We start from the raw sequence: 15,656 nt of genomic DNA, 5'->3' as shown, positions 1-15,656 counted from the left end.
ACGGGACAGTGCTGTCTACCGGGCATCCTTGTCAGTGTCCTCATTACACTATTTCAAAAGTGAGTATTTAAAGTTTTGAATACGAATTGAATATGCTTGTTATTCAATTTGAAATATTCCAAATGTATGAAAATTATCAAATGCATCGAAAAATTTCGGATTCACTGCAGTTTCAACGCACTGCGCATTGCCACAAGCATCCTAAAAACATGACGGTGCCATTTTGTGAGGAGGGACCATTGCTACCACATTGCGCTGGGAAAAGGGTAGCGGACACCTTCTCAACACTACACAAAATGAAGCACTTGGTCAAACCAGGAACAAAATTCCATTCTCATCTCAACTGCAGACAATCACTGTGCAGGAGTTCATCAGGTAAAATTAGTGCGAAGCAAACAGTTTCCAGCAGTTTTTCCAGGCCCATTAGATAATTCAAGTTTACTGTATTCAGCAGCAAGATAGCTCCACCCGGTTTCATGCCGGTCCTTCCTGAACAATAAACTAGAGTACGAAATCCTGTATAATATTTATACTGGATATTTCAGAAGGGTATATAAACTTCTATGCAGTACCAGTTTAATTTTGTCTGTAAATGTCACGCGCATTCCAAAATAAACAAGCCCCGCCGGGGTGGTGCAGTGGTTACGGTACTCGACTACTGTGCCCGAAGCCGTGGGATCAAATCCTGGCCTCGGCGGCCTCTTTTCGATGAAGGTGAAAAGCAAAACGCCCGTTTGCTGTGCGATGTCAGTGCACGTTAAAGAACCCCAGGTGGTCGAAATTTCCGGAGCCCTCCACTACGGCGTCTCTCACAGCTTGAGTCGCTATGGGACGTTAAACCCCACAAAAACCAAACCAAACCTAAAATAAGACGAACGTTTCTTTTTTTAACTTTTTTTTTTCTTGTTCACTGACCAGATATTCAATATTCAAAGGCATTTTTTTCCTATGTTCGTTTTATGTTTGAAAATTTCAATACTCGCACACCTTTAAGTAATATTGATTCCAACAGCCATTACTTTTATTATCCTCTAAACGCTCCAAAACAACAAGCAATCAAGATGGTTTGGTTTGTTCTGTGGGGTTTAACATCCCAAAGAAACTCAGGCTACGAGAAACATAGTGCTGTCCTCTGAAAATTTTGACTAACAGGGGATTTTTAACACGCACTGACGTTGCACACCACACGGGTGCTATGCTTTTCACCTTCATTGAAGAGTGGCTGCCGTGGCTGGAATCCAATCCTGCGTCCTTGGGAACAGAAGTCAAGCGCCCTGACCACTGAGGCACTGTGGCGGGCCAAGCAACAAAAAAGCCCACTTCAATGGAATGCAACATAGTGCACCATACAACCCGTTATAAGTGGCATGAAAGAGTTCAACAGAGTCATTAGAAGTTTTCAGTCTTTCAACATTCCATTTTGCCAGCAATATATTTTGGTTCAATGACAACAATAGTTTTGATTACACAGATTCAACATAAGTATGCTTCACTAAACTAAAGAAGAGGAGCATGTGAAGATAATTCTCGCGAACATCCAAAACATGTGAGGCACATTTCAGCACCTCCTTAGCATGACGAAAGTGTGAACAGCAAAGTCACACACATTTGTAATTGATGAAACACATTCTCAAGAAGTGTAGTCAAGAAAATTCAAATGAATTGAACAACTTTTAAATACATCTGTCAGGTGCATCAAAACGTATCCTGTCCTACCAAGAATATCTTTCACACTTACGTTGCAACACTGATCAAACATAACAGTGGACACTTAATTTATTACGGACCATTCTTAGTATTCCGACTGTGGGAACAGTTGTTGCTTCCATTTAAAGAAACAAGTTTTGCAGTTTTGAGTACAATGACTTTCTTAAACTCGCATGCCTTCAAGGAGCAGTTGGGAATTATTGTGGCCTTGAGAGTTCTTCATGCATCCCTGGATGCCTCACCAGCAAAAGCCCAAAGCACACACAACATGGCAAGCAAACGCACCGACTAGGTCGAGCAACAGGTGCTGGGCCTTCTTTTGCAGGGCTACGATGTCAGAGTTTTTGTTGTCAGACACCTGGGCGCAGTGCTCCTGGTTGAACATGCAGATAGCCACCATTTGCAGCAGCTGCCATGTCTCCAGCTTCTCCACCATCACCAGTGCTGGCAAGCAGCTTGTGAGTGACCCTAGCACACCTTCCGCTCGGCTCATGTCTGCATTCACCAATCATAAGTGGCACAAACTGTCACATGCCGTTACACAGACCAAATGCATTACGACAAAAAGCATTTCGTTTTCTGATTCAATGCAATGTATCGTAGAGCGCAGAACTAGAAAGCTACGTTATGCAGAAACAGGAATTTCCTGCATGAAGCTCACAACCTAAAACGAGGTGCGACAAACCAGGAATGAGCTCAGCCATTGGTGAAAACAAGAATAAGGCGACCGAAAAGAGAATTTACTGTGAGGTGTCGCAACTAGTGACTGTGCCACCACATCAGGCTCCTTATTAACTCTACAAGAATTTAGCAGCAAAAAAAAAAAAAAAAAAAAAAATTCAGCATAGGTTAAACCTGATCAAGGTTTTTACTGTATTTACTCAAATGTAATGAGTTTTTCTCACAATTTTGGCTCTCAATGTCTACCCTCGCGTTATAATCGAATACTGTCATTCGGTTGGCTAAAGCAGCACCGGGGTGCAGCCACATTGGATCCACCGCCACTCAGTTTCAGGTTCCGCAGTTTTACGATGTTATGTTGGCAACATAGGTACCAGGGAAGCCAAATCAGCCTAATCCCAATCCATCCAAAGTCAAAACATTGTGCTTTTTCTCGTGGGCTCAGAATCACATTGTCCCCTTGATCAAGCGCTTGTCGCATCTTTCGCAGAGAATTAGCATGGTTACTTCTGTTATTGCATTTCACACGATGGTAACGCACTGTGCACGGTATGACGCTCGCCTCAAAAAGGCTATTATGATAGCAGAAGGAATAGGAAATTCTACGGCAGCTCGACGGCTAGACGTTACTAATCTACCTTACGTGGGTGGCTCGGAGGCACACACTCCTTGCCGTAACCGACGGCGTGGCAGGAGACTGCAGGAGAGTTGGAGAAACCGAAACCGAACAAAAGCTGCATGAGGAGCTCGAGAATGATGATAAGCGAGCAGTGGCTAGGTGGCGCCAGCCACCACCCGATGCATGGGTTTGGGGCTTTGGGCCGTTGGACCATCCAGCATCTACTGAAAGCTGCAAGGACGACGGGACGGTTTGTTCTGCTGCTCAACGCCACGTGTGCTACGCCTACGCTACAGTGCCCCTACGCTGCTTCATTCTTTGCGTTGTGGATGGACATTGCGTTTGTCGACTGTGCTTGTGCGTTGTGCCACCGCCGTCGTTCTTCATAGTAATGGCGACCGCCACCCCAGTGAAACGACCACAGCAGCCAGCAAATGATTTAGAAAGAAAAGGAAAGATATTGAAGAAGCTGAACGAAGGCATTTCTCGGCAAGAGGTAATGAAAAAGTATGGCATCAAGAGAAGCACGCTAAGCAACTACGCGAAAAACAAAGAAAAAATTTTCGAAGCGTTTGACAGCGGCAAATTCACCGGGAAGAGAAAAAGGCTAAGTATGGCTGCGCACCCGAAACTGGAAGAAGCACTGCTACAGTGGATTACAGATATACATGACGGACAGCTTCCTTTGAGTGGCCCGCTGATCTGTCAGCAACCTGACAGGTACGCACAGAAAATGAACATAGAATCTTTCAGTGCGTCTGAAGGATGGTTCACCCGCTTCAAAGAAAGGCACGGATTAGTCTTTAGAAACGTGTGTGGGGAGAAGGCAGCGGTGGATGAACGCCGCATTGCTGACTGAAAGACAACCGAGCTTCTCCAGTACCTGGCTCGTTATGAACCTGCCGACGAAACGGCACTGTTTTTCAAAGCCTTGCCGGACAAAACAATCACCTTTAAAGGTGACCCATGCGTTGGAGGGAAGAGGAGCAAGGAAAGGGTCACTGTGCTTCTCGCTTCAAATATGTCGGGCACGGAGCGCCTGCCACTACTTGTCATTGGGAAGGCAAAAAACCCAAGGTGTTACATTCCCCGTTTGCCTGTGGAGTATCGAGCCAATAGAAAAGCCTGGATGACCTCGAATATTTTTCAAGCTTGGCTGCAGCAGCTCGACCGCCGCTTCTCCGCTAACAAGAGCAAGGTTTTACTTGTAGCGGACAACTGCAGCGCGCACACCTGAGTGACAGGGCTGGAGTGCATCGAACTCGTATTTCTTCCTCCGAACACGACGGCTGCACTGCAACCGCTGGATCAGGGCATAATTCAGCACGTAATATGCTGATACAGGAAGCATGTGCTACGGATGCTGCTGTGCGAGGATGCAGGGCGAGAATATGACCTAAACGTCCTCAGTGCAATTCACATTTTAGTGCAAGTTTGGAACAACATGCCGGCCGAGGTCATAGCCAACTCCTTCAGGCACAGCAGGTTTGTCCGCCCTGATGACTGACGTTCCTCCAGAGGTGACTGCAGAGGATACCCCAGAGCCCACTGAAAATATGGACAACGAAGAGGTGGATGACAGGCGCTTTGAATTTCTCCTACCTAGTGGTGTCCAGCTTGCAGACTATGTAGCAATAGATGATGATGCTGCCGTTGCTGGCCTACTGACTGACGATGACATATTATCGGAAGTGCTTGACGGGGACGAAAACATTCCGATGAAGACGATCGCGACCCGTCGTCGCGACGTCGCACCGTGCAGGAGGCCGCGGAGGCCCTCGCTGTACTAGAGAAATTTTGTGTAGAGTGTCGAGACAGTGAGCATGTGCACCACCACCTGATGGGGTTGAAGAAAATTGTTCTTGCGCAAATTCTGGCGACTAGGCGAACAAAAATAACGCAGTTTTTCATGCAATAAAGGTATGTTTATGCGCCATACATTTTTCTTATTTTCATGGTCCATTCGATAATCTGGAATTCGGTTAACTTGGACAGTTTTTCCGGTCCCTTGAGATCCGGATTAATGAGCTCTTACTGTATATACGGAGGTCAAAAACTCACCCGTGAGAAGATAGATGTGGGCATGAAACTGAAGAAAAGCTGTTGTGTATTCATAAGGTGTCATTTTACTTTTGCCAATGGACGTGGAACTGCAAAAAAGCATCACATCAATAAATTTTCCACACTGTGCCATGAAAGCGCAGTAGTTTCAACAATTTTTCTTGCTAGTGTTGTTCTAGATGGTAACTCTACTCTACACGAAGCACTTTAATCTGAAGATGACCAAAACGAAGTTGACATATCCACTTTAAATGTCGCTGCCTACAACTGAAGCATGCCAAAAAACTGCCACTGTATCCATTCAGTTCACAATACTCTAATGTTACCCTTCAGCTGCAGTTGATGAAGTTACTTCCAGCAACTTGGCACTGCTTATTGAGACTATATTTAGCATGCAGGCATTTTTATGATCCACCTGCACAGGTACTGCAGTCCCGTAGAACAACCCTGTACCAGTCACATTTACTCTGTGCATCAATGGTGCACAATCCTGTCATTGTAGCTCTACATAAGGCTTGCATCTCCAGAGGGTTGAAAAGGCTAGAGATGTCCATGCAGTGAAGGGTTTTCACTCACCTATCAGACACCATTTTTGAGAAAAGCTTAGAAAGGTTGGTTGCAGCAGCTGGGAAAGGGTGCTGCAGTGCCAGACTGCGCACATGAAAGAAAACTGCAGACAGTTTCTCCCCGCTAGCTGCTTCGAGAAGAGCAAGTTGGTTGTAGGGATGGCCTGCGAAGAACGGACGGGGCTAAGTGGCAAAACATGATACTAGCACCAATGGATACCTCCTCAAACGTGTGTGTGTGTGTGAAGTAATGCTATGCCAGGCTGCGTCAAAACAAACATACTTAATAGTTTCCTTCAAGCATCGTCAGTAGAGGCAATTTAAAGAATCCAAGCCCCACTATCAATGCTTAAAAGTTGGTTATGCTTTGTCGATAATTAGCACCCCTATGTTAGCCAACTTTTTTCTGTTGAAACATAAAACATGACACTATAAGCCTAGCAATGAAATAAATTCTTAGTGAGATAAAAACCACCAACGGAAGTTCCCAATGCTGATGATGTTCATGTAAAGGTAGAAGTAGCCTTATAGTAACCTGTCGGCAAGTGTTCCGTCACTTCTGTGAATGAATGCATGTCTATCATTGTTCTTTAAGGCCAGTGCCCTCTGAAAACTTCAAAGGTGCTTCAAGGGTTTGTAGCAATTTTATAAAATATAATTCGAGGACTTTTAAGGTCCTGGCATAGTAATATTAGGGGGCCATGGTCCAGGGTACAACTTTTTAAGCAAAGAAGCCCAATGAAGGGCTAAAAGCAATGCGCTTAATGCCTTGGTGATAAAATAATGCCTTCAGGTAGAGGATCACTTAAATTATAGAAGAAAAAAGAAAATAACGAGTGTTGTTAATACTAATAATTCACATATTGGGTAATTTTCCTGGCACTTGTTTGGACTTTCTTTAGTTTCACAACATAGGTAACTGTGCTTTGTGTTAGCCCTAAATTGCACACAACTACAAATTATTAAAGAAGAACGTTAAGATGCTCAAGCTTTTTCTGCTATTGCATGGCTAACGGTTTCGAGCTCCATCGGGAGCAGCTGCTTCTGCATTCTCGGAAGGCAATTCAGGGAGCATCTCGCAGAAGAATGTCCTTCTGGCTTGGCAGCCAAATTTTGTATGAAAGAAATGGTTAAACAATGCTAAGAGATTAAAACACTTAAAAGATACAACAGCCCAAGGATACAGACACTGCAAAAATTTTTTTAACGAGATGCTATTTCTGTGTTGTAATGGCACACTGCTCTATAGAGAATGCATTGATAATGAATTTAATGCACAGTAGACTTAATTTAAGCACATGCATGGAAAGCTTTTCTCTGCAAAAATTGGTGCCCAATTTTATACATGTGTTCAGGTCCACGCTTACAAGCAACATTATTTTCCAGTGGTGGACCTGGCCACAACACTGGGCTTTCACAACCCATGTTTTGGGCTTGTAGCAAAGGCGGCATTGACCCCAAGTACGAATGGTACCAGCTGGACAGACTTCCAGCATTACACTGTGGTCATACACTAAGCCAAACTAGCCAAACTTTAAATTCAGGACTTTCCAGTGAGCTCATAAATTCAAAGATATTCGATACCTTGAATGCGGAGTTTCAGAAATCAATTGTTTTTTTAAGGGTTTCAAGGACTGCTATGAATGCTGCAAATTTGATGTCGCTAGTTGCAGCTCAGTTTGAGAGCCCTCGAGGTATATAATGCGGGAGCTTCTTAGGGAATGTGCTCCTTACGCAGCGCACATCTCCCGCTTGTCAAAAAAAATTTCAGCACACCTTAAAGAAATGATTCAAATCACCCACAAGAGCACTAGTCATGCAACTCAAAAACCTTCATGCATACAGATATTTATACTCCTCAATCTAATGTTTCCCCTTTTCCAGTTTACCCCATAAACTTTCAACTTTCGTTACAAGGCTTAATTGTTGAAATGAAAGCTTTGCAATTATTCTGCAACTCTTTCATTTGCAACCAACCTTTCAGCAGTTCTAAGGCTCTCAAGGCAACATGTCAGTGAAAGCTTTAAAGTTTCCCACTGTAGCTGTATGGCTTCACTCAGGTGGTTGTCAATGAGCAGTAGCTCTTTTATCATAAAACTACTCCATACCTGGGGTACTATTTCTTTATTTTCCAAAAACTGCTTCCCTGCTACTCCTTAGCATTGCCCTATCCTTAACATGTTACTAGCTTTACACTGAGCAGCATTCTTAAATAGGAAACTATGTAAGCTGTGAGTGAGCAGGTTTTTTTTTTCCCTCACCTGCACTTTGCAGCGTCATAAAAGCTGCAGTTACACGTTTCAAAATAATGCACTTCCCAAGAAGCTGACCACCAAGGCACAAGCAAAAGGACCTGACCATGATGCCATTTTTACACCATGCATGCCCAAATACAGCATGTCCTGTCATCCAGTTAACTCTACATTGTGTTCTTATTCAAATTTACAACTAACAGAATGAATCTAAATTTCTATACTATGTTGAAGCAGACCTTTCTTTTGATAAAGGCTTACACAGAAGCATGCAGAATGAAAAGCCCTTAAGGGGGGACATGGGTCTTAAAACTAGCTTTGTTATTTACTGCTCAAATTTGATGAAACCTCAAAAATTGTTCAGTCTTTTCTGCTGATTTCAAATATGCAACAATTTCTCTTCTATGGCAATTAGTTCTAAAGGTATTAGAGAATTATTGCTATTGTCTGCTCAACAATAGGGAAGAAATGCTCATAAGAAATTAATTTTTAACATACAGGTAGACACTATAAAGTGTAAGGAATGCAATGTTGGAAGCACATTTTTTATTTTCACTTGTAAAACGTTTATATGCTATCTTGAAATCCTTACACAGTTGTCATGCCTGTGAGTACGAAGTTCTGTCGGCTACTAAATCTCAATTATAAGCTCAATTTTAAAACTGCTTCCAACATTGCATTCCTTACACTTTACAGTATCTATCTCTATATTAAAAATTTCCGATGAGCATTTTTTCCCCTATTGTTTGAGCAGACAGTAGCAATAATTCTCTAATACCTTTAGAACTAATTGCCCTAGAAGAGACATTTTTGCATATTTGAAATCAGTAGAAAAAGCTGAACAATTCCGCAAGGTTTCATAAAATTTGGATAATAAATAAAAACAATTTTAAGACTCATGTCCCCCCTTAATTGGCCCTAGTTGTATTTTGCAGCAGACAATTTTTAAAAAGCCAACACAAGACACAGCACAATGATGACTAAATTCCCTTTCTCTTTAACAAAATCAGGCGCAAAAACCCCACTAAGAATACGCCGTTTCAAAGATTATGGAATGAGTCCAGATAATATACACAGCCAGTGAGGAAAATACAGAAAGGTGAAATACCATTCCGTGGTCCCATTTCAACAGCATGGCGGTAGAAGTTTTCGGCCTGCAGTGACTGACCGCGGTAGCGCGCTGCATCATAAGCACAACAACTTTTCAATCAGTAAACAAAAAGACAATTAAGAAACTCCACTGCCATGCATGAAATAGCTTCCAACAAAGGGACTGCCAGCTTTATGGAAAAAAAAAAAAATAAACTGTGCAGAAAAAATACACTCTAATATAGATGTCACAAAGTAAGGTAGGGAACAGAACGCATATAAATCGTATTCAAATTGAAAACTTGGGAAACTACCAAAAAAGGAGCATACTGCTTAACTAAAAACTGAGCTATCATCACACTGCAGACATCTGTGGCTCATCTAAAAGGAGCAACCTGGATAGCCGTGCCTACAAATTTTAAAAAGATAGGAAAATAAAGCTATTGCACCACAAAATGCATGATTCCAACTACCTGGTAAAAATGTCGATTAGCATTACCTGGCATAAAGACTGAACAGCGTTTCATCTAGTGCGTAGCGAATTTAGTCTGCCTTTGTGTTGCCCTCAACGCAACAAATCTGTCTGCCGACGACAATAACTGAAGTCTTGCCATTTTTCGCATGCTTCTCCCCCTCGCACCTATGTACTGCGGGCAAGCCTCAAAAGCGAGTCATTGTTGCAGTGTCCTTGCCTTTAATGCTGCGCTCTCCAGACCCACCCTACTCACAAGTGCACCATTTACACTTTTTATGAAGATGGAATGCAAGAACACTCATGTACTGAGGCTTCAGCGCACGTGAAAACTTGCAGGCAGTTAAAATTGTTAAAAAGTACTCTACTAAAGCGTGCCTCATAACTCAGTGGCGGCTTTTGCACCCAAAACACACATTAGCTCTGCCAAAATAGTATTTGCACCTCCCCTGCAATCTACACAAAGCTAACATCATCTTCACGTGCCTCAGCTAACCACCTATCTGATTTAACACTCCTAAGAATGTTGATGCTGAGGATTTCACAGTATGAACCGCCACCTTGAACACAAATGTGGTTGCGCATGCAGCTACAGAACACCGCATGAAAACCAGCACAGCCAAAAAAATCATAGCTAACTCGTGCCTATCAGTGCTGAAAATAGGAAAGGAAGAGTAACAATTAACTCACCTATGTCTCCAAGGTGAACTAGGCAATGTTGACAAATGTACAGGACAGATGACTTCTTTGGTTTTTCAGCATTAAGGTCATCCTGCTTATTGTCTGCAACACCATAAGAAGAAAAATTTTCACGTGACAGAGCAGCGCTGTGTTTCCCTAAGAGTTAGACAGTTTATTCTTAGTGGACTCACGGTGCAAGATGCCATAACTTGAGTCTTTTAGATGGCATTTGAAGCTGATATCATACATATAACAGAGTTTTCGGAAAAGCTGAAACAAACAGTAGATATAAAGGTCACCCACGAGCTAAAAGGGGCGTCCACTAGGAACGAGCAATTGTACCTGCAGGTAAAAGCCACTAGCTGTTTCTAGAAGTGCTGTGAGCGATGTCTGCGACTCTCCATTTGCTCTTTCCTGCAAAATAAATATTGCATACCAATATAGCAATCATAAAGTGCACCGCCATTCAAACAGCTGCATTGTGAGACAAACAGAGGGACTCTCAAGTCTGGCTAAAAAGAACAGGCAATGTAGATAACATCCAAACAATCTGAATGCTTACATTTTTTTCAATTAGCGAAACGTGGCTAAACTTGAGGCAATTTTATTATGCTAAGCAGCCTCTGAAGCACAAATGACTGCAGAATGCAAAAAAACATTCTACCCAAGGACAGCCCTTCTAAAAATATGTGAAATGAACCGGCAACAATAAACTATGAAAGCATCTGGTAGTACATGCAAGTTCAGCAGCACTACCCTCAACTCAAACTCAAAAGGCTGTCTCACATACCTTCTTATCAGATGATTTAGCCTGGAATGCTGCAATAGGGTTCCTAAAAGCACTGTTCCAGAGTTCCTGCTCGACCTTCTTGTCCAGTGCGAACTCCAAGTCGGTCAGAAGTAACCCCTCTAGCAGCCAGCACAGCCGTGTGCGGAGGTGAAAGGCCCTCACATTTCGTGGATTGTCATCTGCATACAAGACAGGAAACAGAACACACTGGCCAGGGCAACAGAAACCAGAGATAAAATTATGTTCGTTTGGTTTGGTTTGTGGTGTATTTAACGTTCCAAAGCGACTTAGGCCATGAGAGATGCCGTAGTGGAGGACTGCTGAAATTTTGACCACCTGGGGTTCTTTAACTTGCACTGACATGGCACAGCACACAGGAGCCTTGCTTTCTGCCTGTATTGAAAAGCGGCCGCCAAGGCCAGGATTCGATCACGCATCTTTGGACATAGTAGCCAAGCGCCCTAACCACTGCGCCACTCCAACGGGGTGGAGATAAACAGAGGAAGATGAGCTAATCAGCTGAGTGAATGTAAAGGAACAATTTAAATTCGAATGCATTTTTCCATGCAAGGATGCGGCTGAAATATCTTGTACAGTTGCATCAAACATGAGATTTATTTATTTTTATTTATTTATTTATTGATACTGTCAGCCGTAAGGCTGTTACAGGGTGAATACAAATACATGTAATTAAGGAACACACAGCCACAAGTACAACCTTATACACTTCTAGAAAAATCAATTCAAAAAGTTAGTGCCACAATTAAAAAAAAACATGAAAGTATTTTTATCCATCTCCGCAAGCTGTTAGCTGTTAAGTTCGCACATTTGTATAAAGAAACATACATGATTCACAAACACTACTCCACAAAATTAAGAGGACGCTAAAGTTTTCCCTTAGGAGTGCATGCATAGCACCTTTAACATCACCTTTCTATTCAGCAGTCTTTAAGAAATTTTGCTTGTATTTAAATGTTAAAAACTTTTATTACAGTCTGTAACATCAGCACACATCCGAAACACATGCTGTGAAGTTGCATGCACCACAATGCATTCAATTGGTGCCCCTCTAATGCGCTCGTTACGGGTGACCCTACACGGCCTGTGCATTGCATGCCTACCTGTCATACAGAGCGGCTGGGTTCAAACCCCAAAGGCATCACATAAATTTTATTGAAGTGCATATTTTTTTTTCAGACATTTTTTTCAATTGTGGGTTACGGACATGTCTTTTAAATTAGCCATTTTGCATAAACAAGAAATTCAGTATTGCGACTGGCCTTCCTGAGAAATGTGATTTTGTGCATTTGCACGATTAGACTAGCAGAAGCCACATTTAATTGCAGCTTGGCGGCCTACTGTACTGTAGCGAGTAGCCTAGACCTTCGCAGCAGTTCTCAAGAGCATCACATCTAATCGCATCAATTTGAATTGTGGATGCGGTTGAACTTCACACGTATGCCGCAACAACGGTCAACACCTCAACAGCCACCAAGCACAGAGGTTGCTATGACCAACCACTGGCTCAGCCCGTGCTAATAAAGAAGCTTGCACAATGATTTCTGTGGCTTCTACCAAACTGCAACACAGAAGCCTAGTTTTAGCAAAATTTGTTAGGCCACAAGCGCCTACCAATGTAGAAGTAGAATACCTAGCTGTCACACTTAGGGGTGGTACTGTGCAGAACAACAAAAGGCCTAAAGTGGCACTGAAAGCTGGCACACCCCTCCACAAGCATTCAACCTGGCATGGACACTGCTCTGCAACACTGCCGCGTTGCTGCGTTAAGCGCATGTACTGGAGTGCAAACACAACCTGTGCATATTTTCTAACACGGCAGGCAGTCAGTGTCAACACGTTCTTACAGCATGGAGTTTCACACATCATGATGACCCTGTGTAATTGAGGACCAAGGTTAATCACATGAAAATAGGCATTTTATGCCAAATAGTAACTGTGCAGATGTTTTTCTACTTTTACTCAATGAAGTCAACACAGAATTCTCACAGTGGTTTACAGAGGCACCAACAAAGTAGCACCATAGCTGTAGAAATTCTGGCTCCTGCCCATTGCTTCCAGTATAATCAGTTAGTTGCTGCACATTATGAGCTGTGTGTAAAACAGAATACAAAAATAAAAGGAAACGAAGGGTGGCAATGCTGGGGCTCGACCTCAATTTCTACAAACCATTTAAGAGTGGTTAGTAGAAAGGAGTATGTTTCAACAGCAATGCATTGTCATATTGCAGTTGAAACATACTACTTTACATACTTTTGAATGGTTCGCGGCAATATGTACAGGCAGCATGTGACGCTGCTTTTGTTTGCAAGGTTGTTGCTAAAAAGGCCTCAGTACAACTGCAGAGTCCATGAGCAAAGTCATCGCAACTATGAGGGGCGCAGAAACTGAGTGGAAATGTAGGATATAAATACTGCTGTAATGCAGTACTGTCATTTGTGCACTTGACATCAAAATTGCAGAAACGGCATCAGAGGTCATTAATACTACCATAGCACCACTTTCGAAGCATTAGTAAAAGCTGAAAACCTCGTTTTATTTCGCTTGGAAACTTCCACTAGGCTACGCTTCCACATCGCCTCGCCATTCGAGTACAGCCCCCGGAGACATATATCCCATTTCGAACGGGTAGAAATGATTTTCAAAAAATATTAAGTTATGCGGCTGGACAGCGAATATATACCGGCGGCTCGGCAACGCTCGATTAAATGTGATGCCGAACACCACTAAAAGCGCATGGCACACTGCTAGATGCCACTTAAACGCCGCGTGCCGTCGACAAATCTGTAAAGCTTACCTTTTTTTTTTTTTACCTCTCTAAAACAAAACGTAAAAAAAAAAAAGTTATGCTGCAATTCTACGCGGTGAATTCTTAAGGTTACAGACAACAGTACTCGATGATTGAATATAAGCTCACTTCGAACGCGGCGCGTGTTAAAACAGCCACGCGCGTCCTGACACGATGACCGACCGCGGGACACAAACTGCCACACGGATAAATGCTGGCAGTGAAAACATAACAAAAAGAGACATGCTGAATACATGCATGCTGCAAATGGCACTCTTGCAAATCGCTTTCAGAGAACCGCGAGCTTCACGTCAGCTGCGCGATTTCCAGCGGCTCAGCTAGAAAGATAAGACTTACCGGCTAAAGCTGACTTGACACTTTCAGCCTCCCTGCAGAAAAATGCATGCCACAATTAGCGTGGTTAAAATTACGATGAACAAGCTACAGTGGAACATGGAGAAACAAGGCGCGAGCACAGAAAAATAAAAAGAAAAGGAACAACTATGGCCAAGAAGAATGCACACAGCGTTCTTCGTAGCCACAAGTAAGCGTCCGCAAAGACAGCTTCCAGTTATCGTGCCAACCAATTAATAATAATGTGCGCACATCAGTCGCTTGAACGGATTAACGGTTTCTGTAATAAGATGGTGAGCGTTCAACGTAGGTTCCAGCGCTAGTTGCCGCTCACCATTTCCCATCACGTCTCGAACACGGTAAACAGCAGGTAATCAATCAAAGGGATGAATCGTTGCTCTGGACAAGCCCTTCGAGAAAAATATTTTGCATTCATCCCATTTTGAAAACACAGCGAAACAAGCACGCGGTCGTAGCACAGAGAGCGTTCGAAACAAGGAGCGCGTCTCGCTGCGAGAGTAGAATACTGGCGACCTAAATAATGGTTACTTACTTCAGTATTTCTGAAACTGATGCCTTCATTTCTACGGCGTTAGAAAAGACGGACAGCACGCAGGACAGATTGTTTCAGGCGCAGTTTGCAGCCCGGTACAAAAGACTACAGACACTAACACCCATCTTGCGAACGTCCGAGCGTTTACAAACACACCCGACAACCGTAGGCTTTTCTAGAACCGCCAAGCACCAAAACCCAATCAGTTATCCTAGAGGGCGCTAAATATTTTACGCGGTCGTATTAGTAACGTTAAATAGGTATTAGCAATAAAATAAAACAGTGCTGTAATTAATTTACAGAGCTGTGTATAAAGATATTAATAACAAATAATACGAAAACTCGTAAACTTAGCGCTAATCTAGGTCACGGCGTAGGCCATAGTAAAAAAAAAATAATAAACAGAAAAAAAAGAAAGATGGCCTGGGACCTGGGACGCTGCCGGATTACACCTAGCTAAAGTGAGCTAGAATTGAGTAGTGGATGTTCTTCCGGTTCTTCCTTCCTCCATGAGTAGTGATATTCTAGGCACTATAGTAGAGGGCTCACTCCTCAACCGGCGCCATACATTGCGATGACACCGCCTATGTCAGCAGATTCTAGTTCTGCGCGCCTCCGCAAGGGGCCGCCACCGCAGCATTCAATGTAGCAGCGCGCGGCACCGCGCGCCGTTTGCCTACAGTCCCCAGTTTGCCTTTGCCGGCCTTCCACTTCGCTGCTGTATAGTGCCTAGAATATACTGGTTAGTGTGCCGTGCGGAGGGCTCTCTCAATAGGAGGAGGTGTCCGCGCCGGTATAGTGCCTAGAATATACTGGCTAGTGTGCCGAGGGCGCGCGCTGGCGTGTCCGCCGCGGTGATGCCTTCCCGCTACCACCGCGGGGCGGCGCTACCAATAGCTAAGGTGCTATCGCTCCGCGTTCGCGGCCTCGGCAGCATAGGCGGCATATAGGTCCGGATAGCGCGCTGCGCTTTTCACTATGAAACCTGTCTCTCGACCGTTTAAGCGCACTTTGTGTCTAAAAAC

The 15,656-nt window shown here is 43.4% G+C and overlaps 1 protein-coding gene across 3 annotated transcripts in view; it reads right to left on the bottom strand.

Moving 5' to 3' along the window:
- Positions 1–14,825, bottom strand: part of LOC146172216 (uncharacterized) — a 139,041-nt gene extending 124,216 nt beyond the window's left edge. For 2 of the 3 annotated variants that reach the window (XM_084585737.1, XM_084585738.1), the window contains exons 1-10: positions 14,632–14,824; positions 14,082–14,113; positions 10,919–11,097; positions 10,471–10,542; positions 10,320–10,398; positions 10,138–10,230; positions 8,995–9,066; positions 5,645–5,798; positions 5,069–5,157; positions 1,993–2,202 (exon numbers count right to left, since the gene is read on the bottom strand). In XM_084585737.1, coding sequence (XP_084441863.1) covers positions 1,993–2,202; positions 5,069–5,157; positions 5,645–5,798; positions 8,995–9,066; positions 10,138–10,230; positions 10,320–10,398; positions 10,471–10,542; positions 10,919–11,097; positions 14,082–14,113; positions 14,632–14,660 — 1,009 coding nt within the window. In that variant the 5' untranslated portion in view covers positions 14,661–14,824. Of the gene's footprint in view, positions 1–1,992; positions 2,203–5,068; positions 5,158–5,644; positions 5,799–8,994; positions 9,067–10,137; positions 10,231–10,319; positions 10,399–10,470; positions 10,543–10,918; positions 11,098–14,081; positions 14,114–14,631 lie in introns of all 3 variants that reach the window. The other variant, XM_084585739.1, reaches the window with a different exon arrangement.
- Positions 14,826–15,656: the final 831 nt, after the last annotated feature.

Source organism: Amblyomma maculatum, unplaced genomic scaffold (genome assembly GCF_055883805.1).
Source record: "Amblyomma maculatum isolate TAMU_Amacu unplaced genomic scaffold, ASM5588380v1 scaffold_13, whole genome shotgun sequence".
In the NCBI taxonomy this organism is placed as follows: domain Eukaryota; kingdom Metazoa; phylum Arthropoda; class Arachnida; order Ixodida; family Ixodidae; genus Amblyomma; species Amblyomma maculatum.
This window is presented reverse-complemented; position numbering and strand designations above follow the sequence as displayed.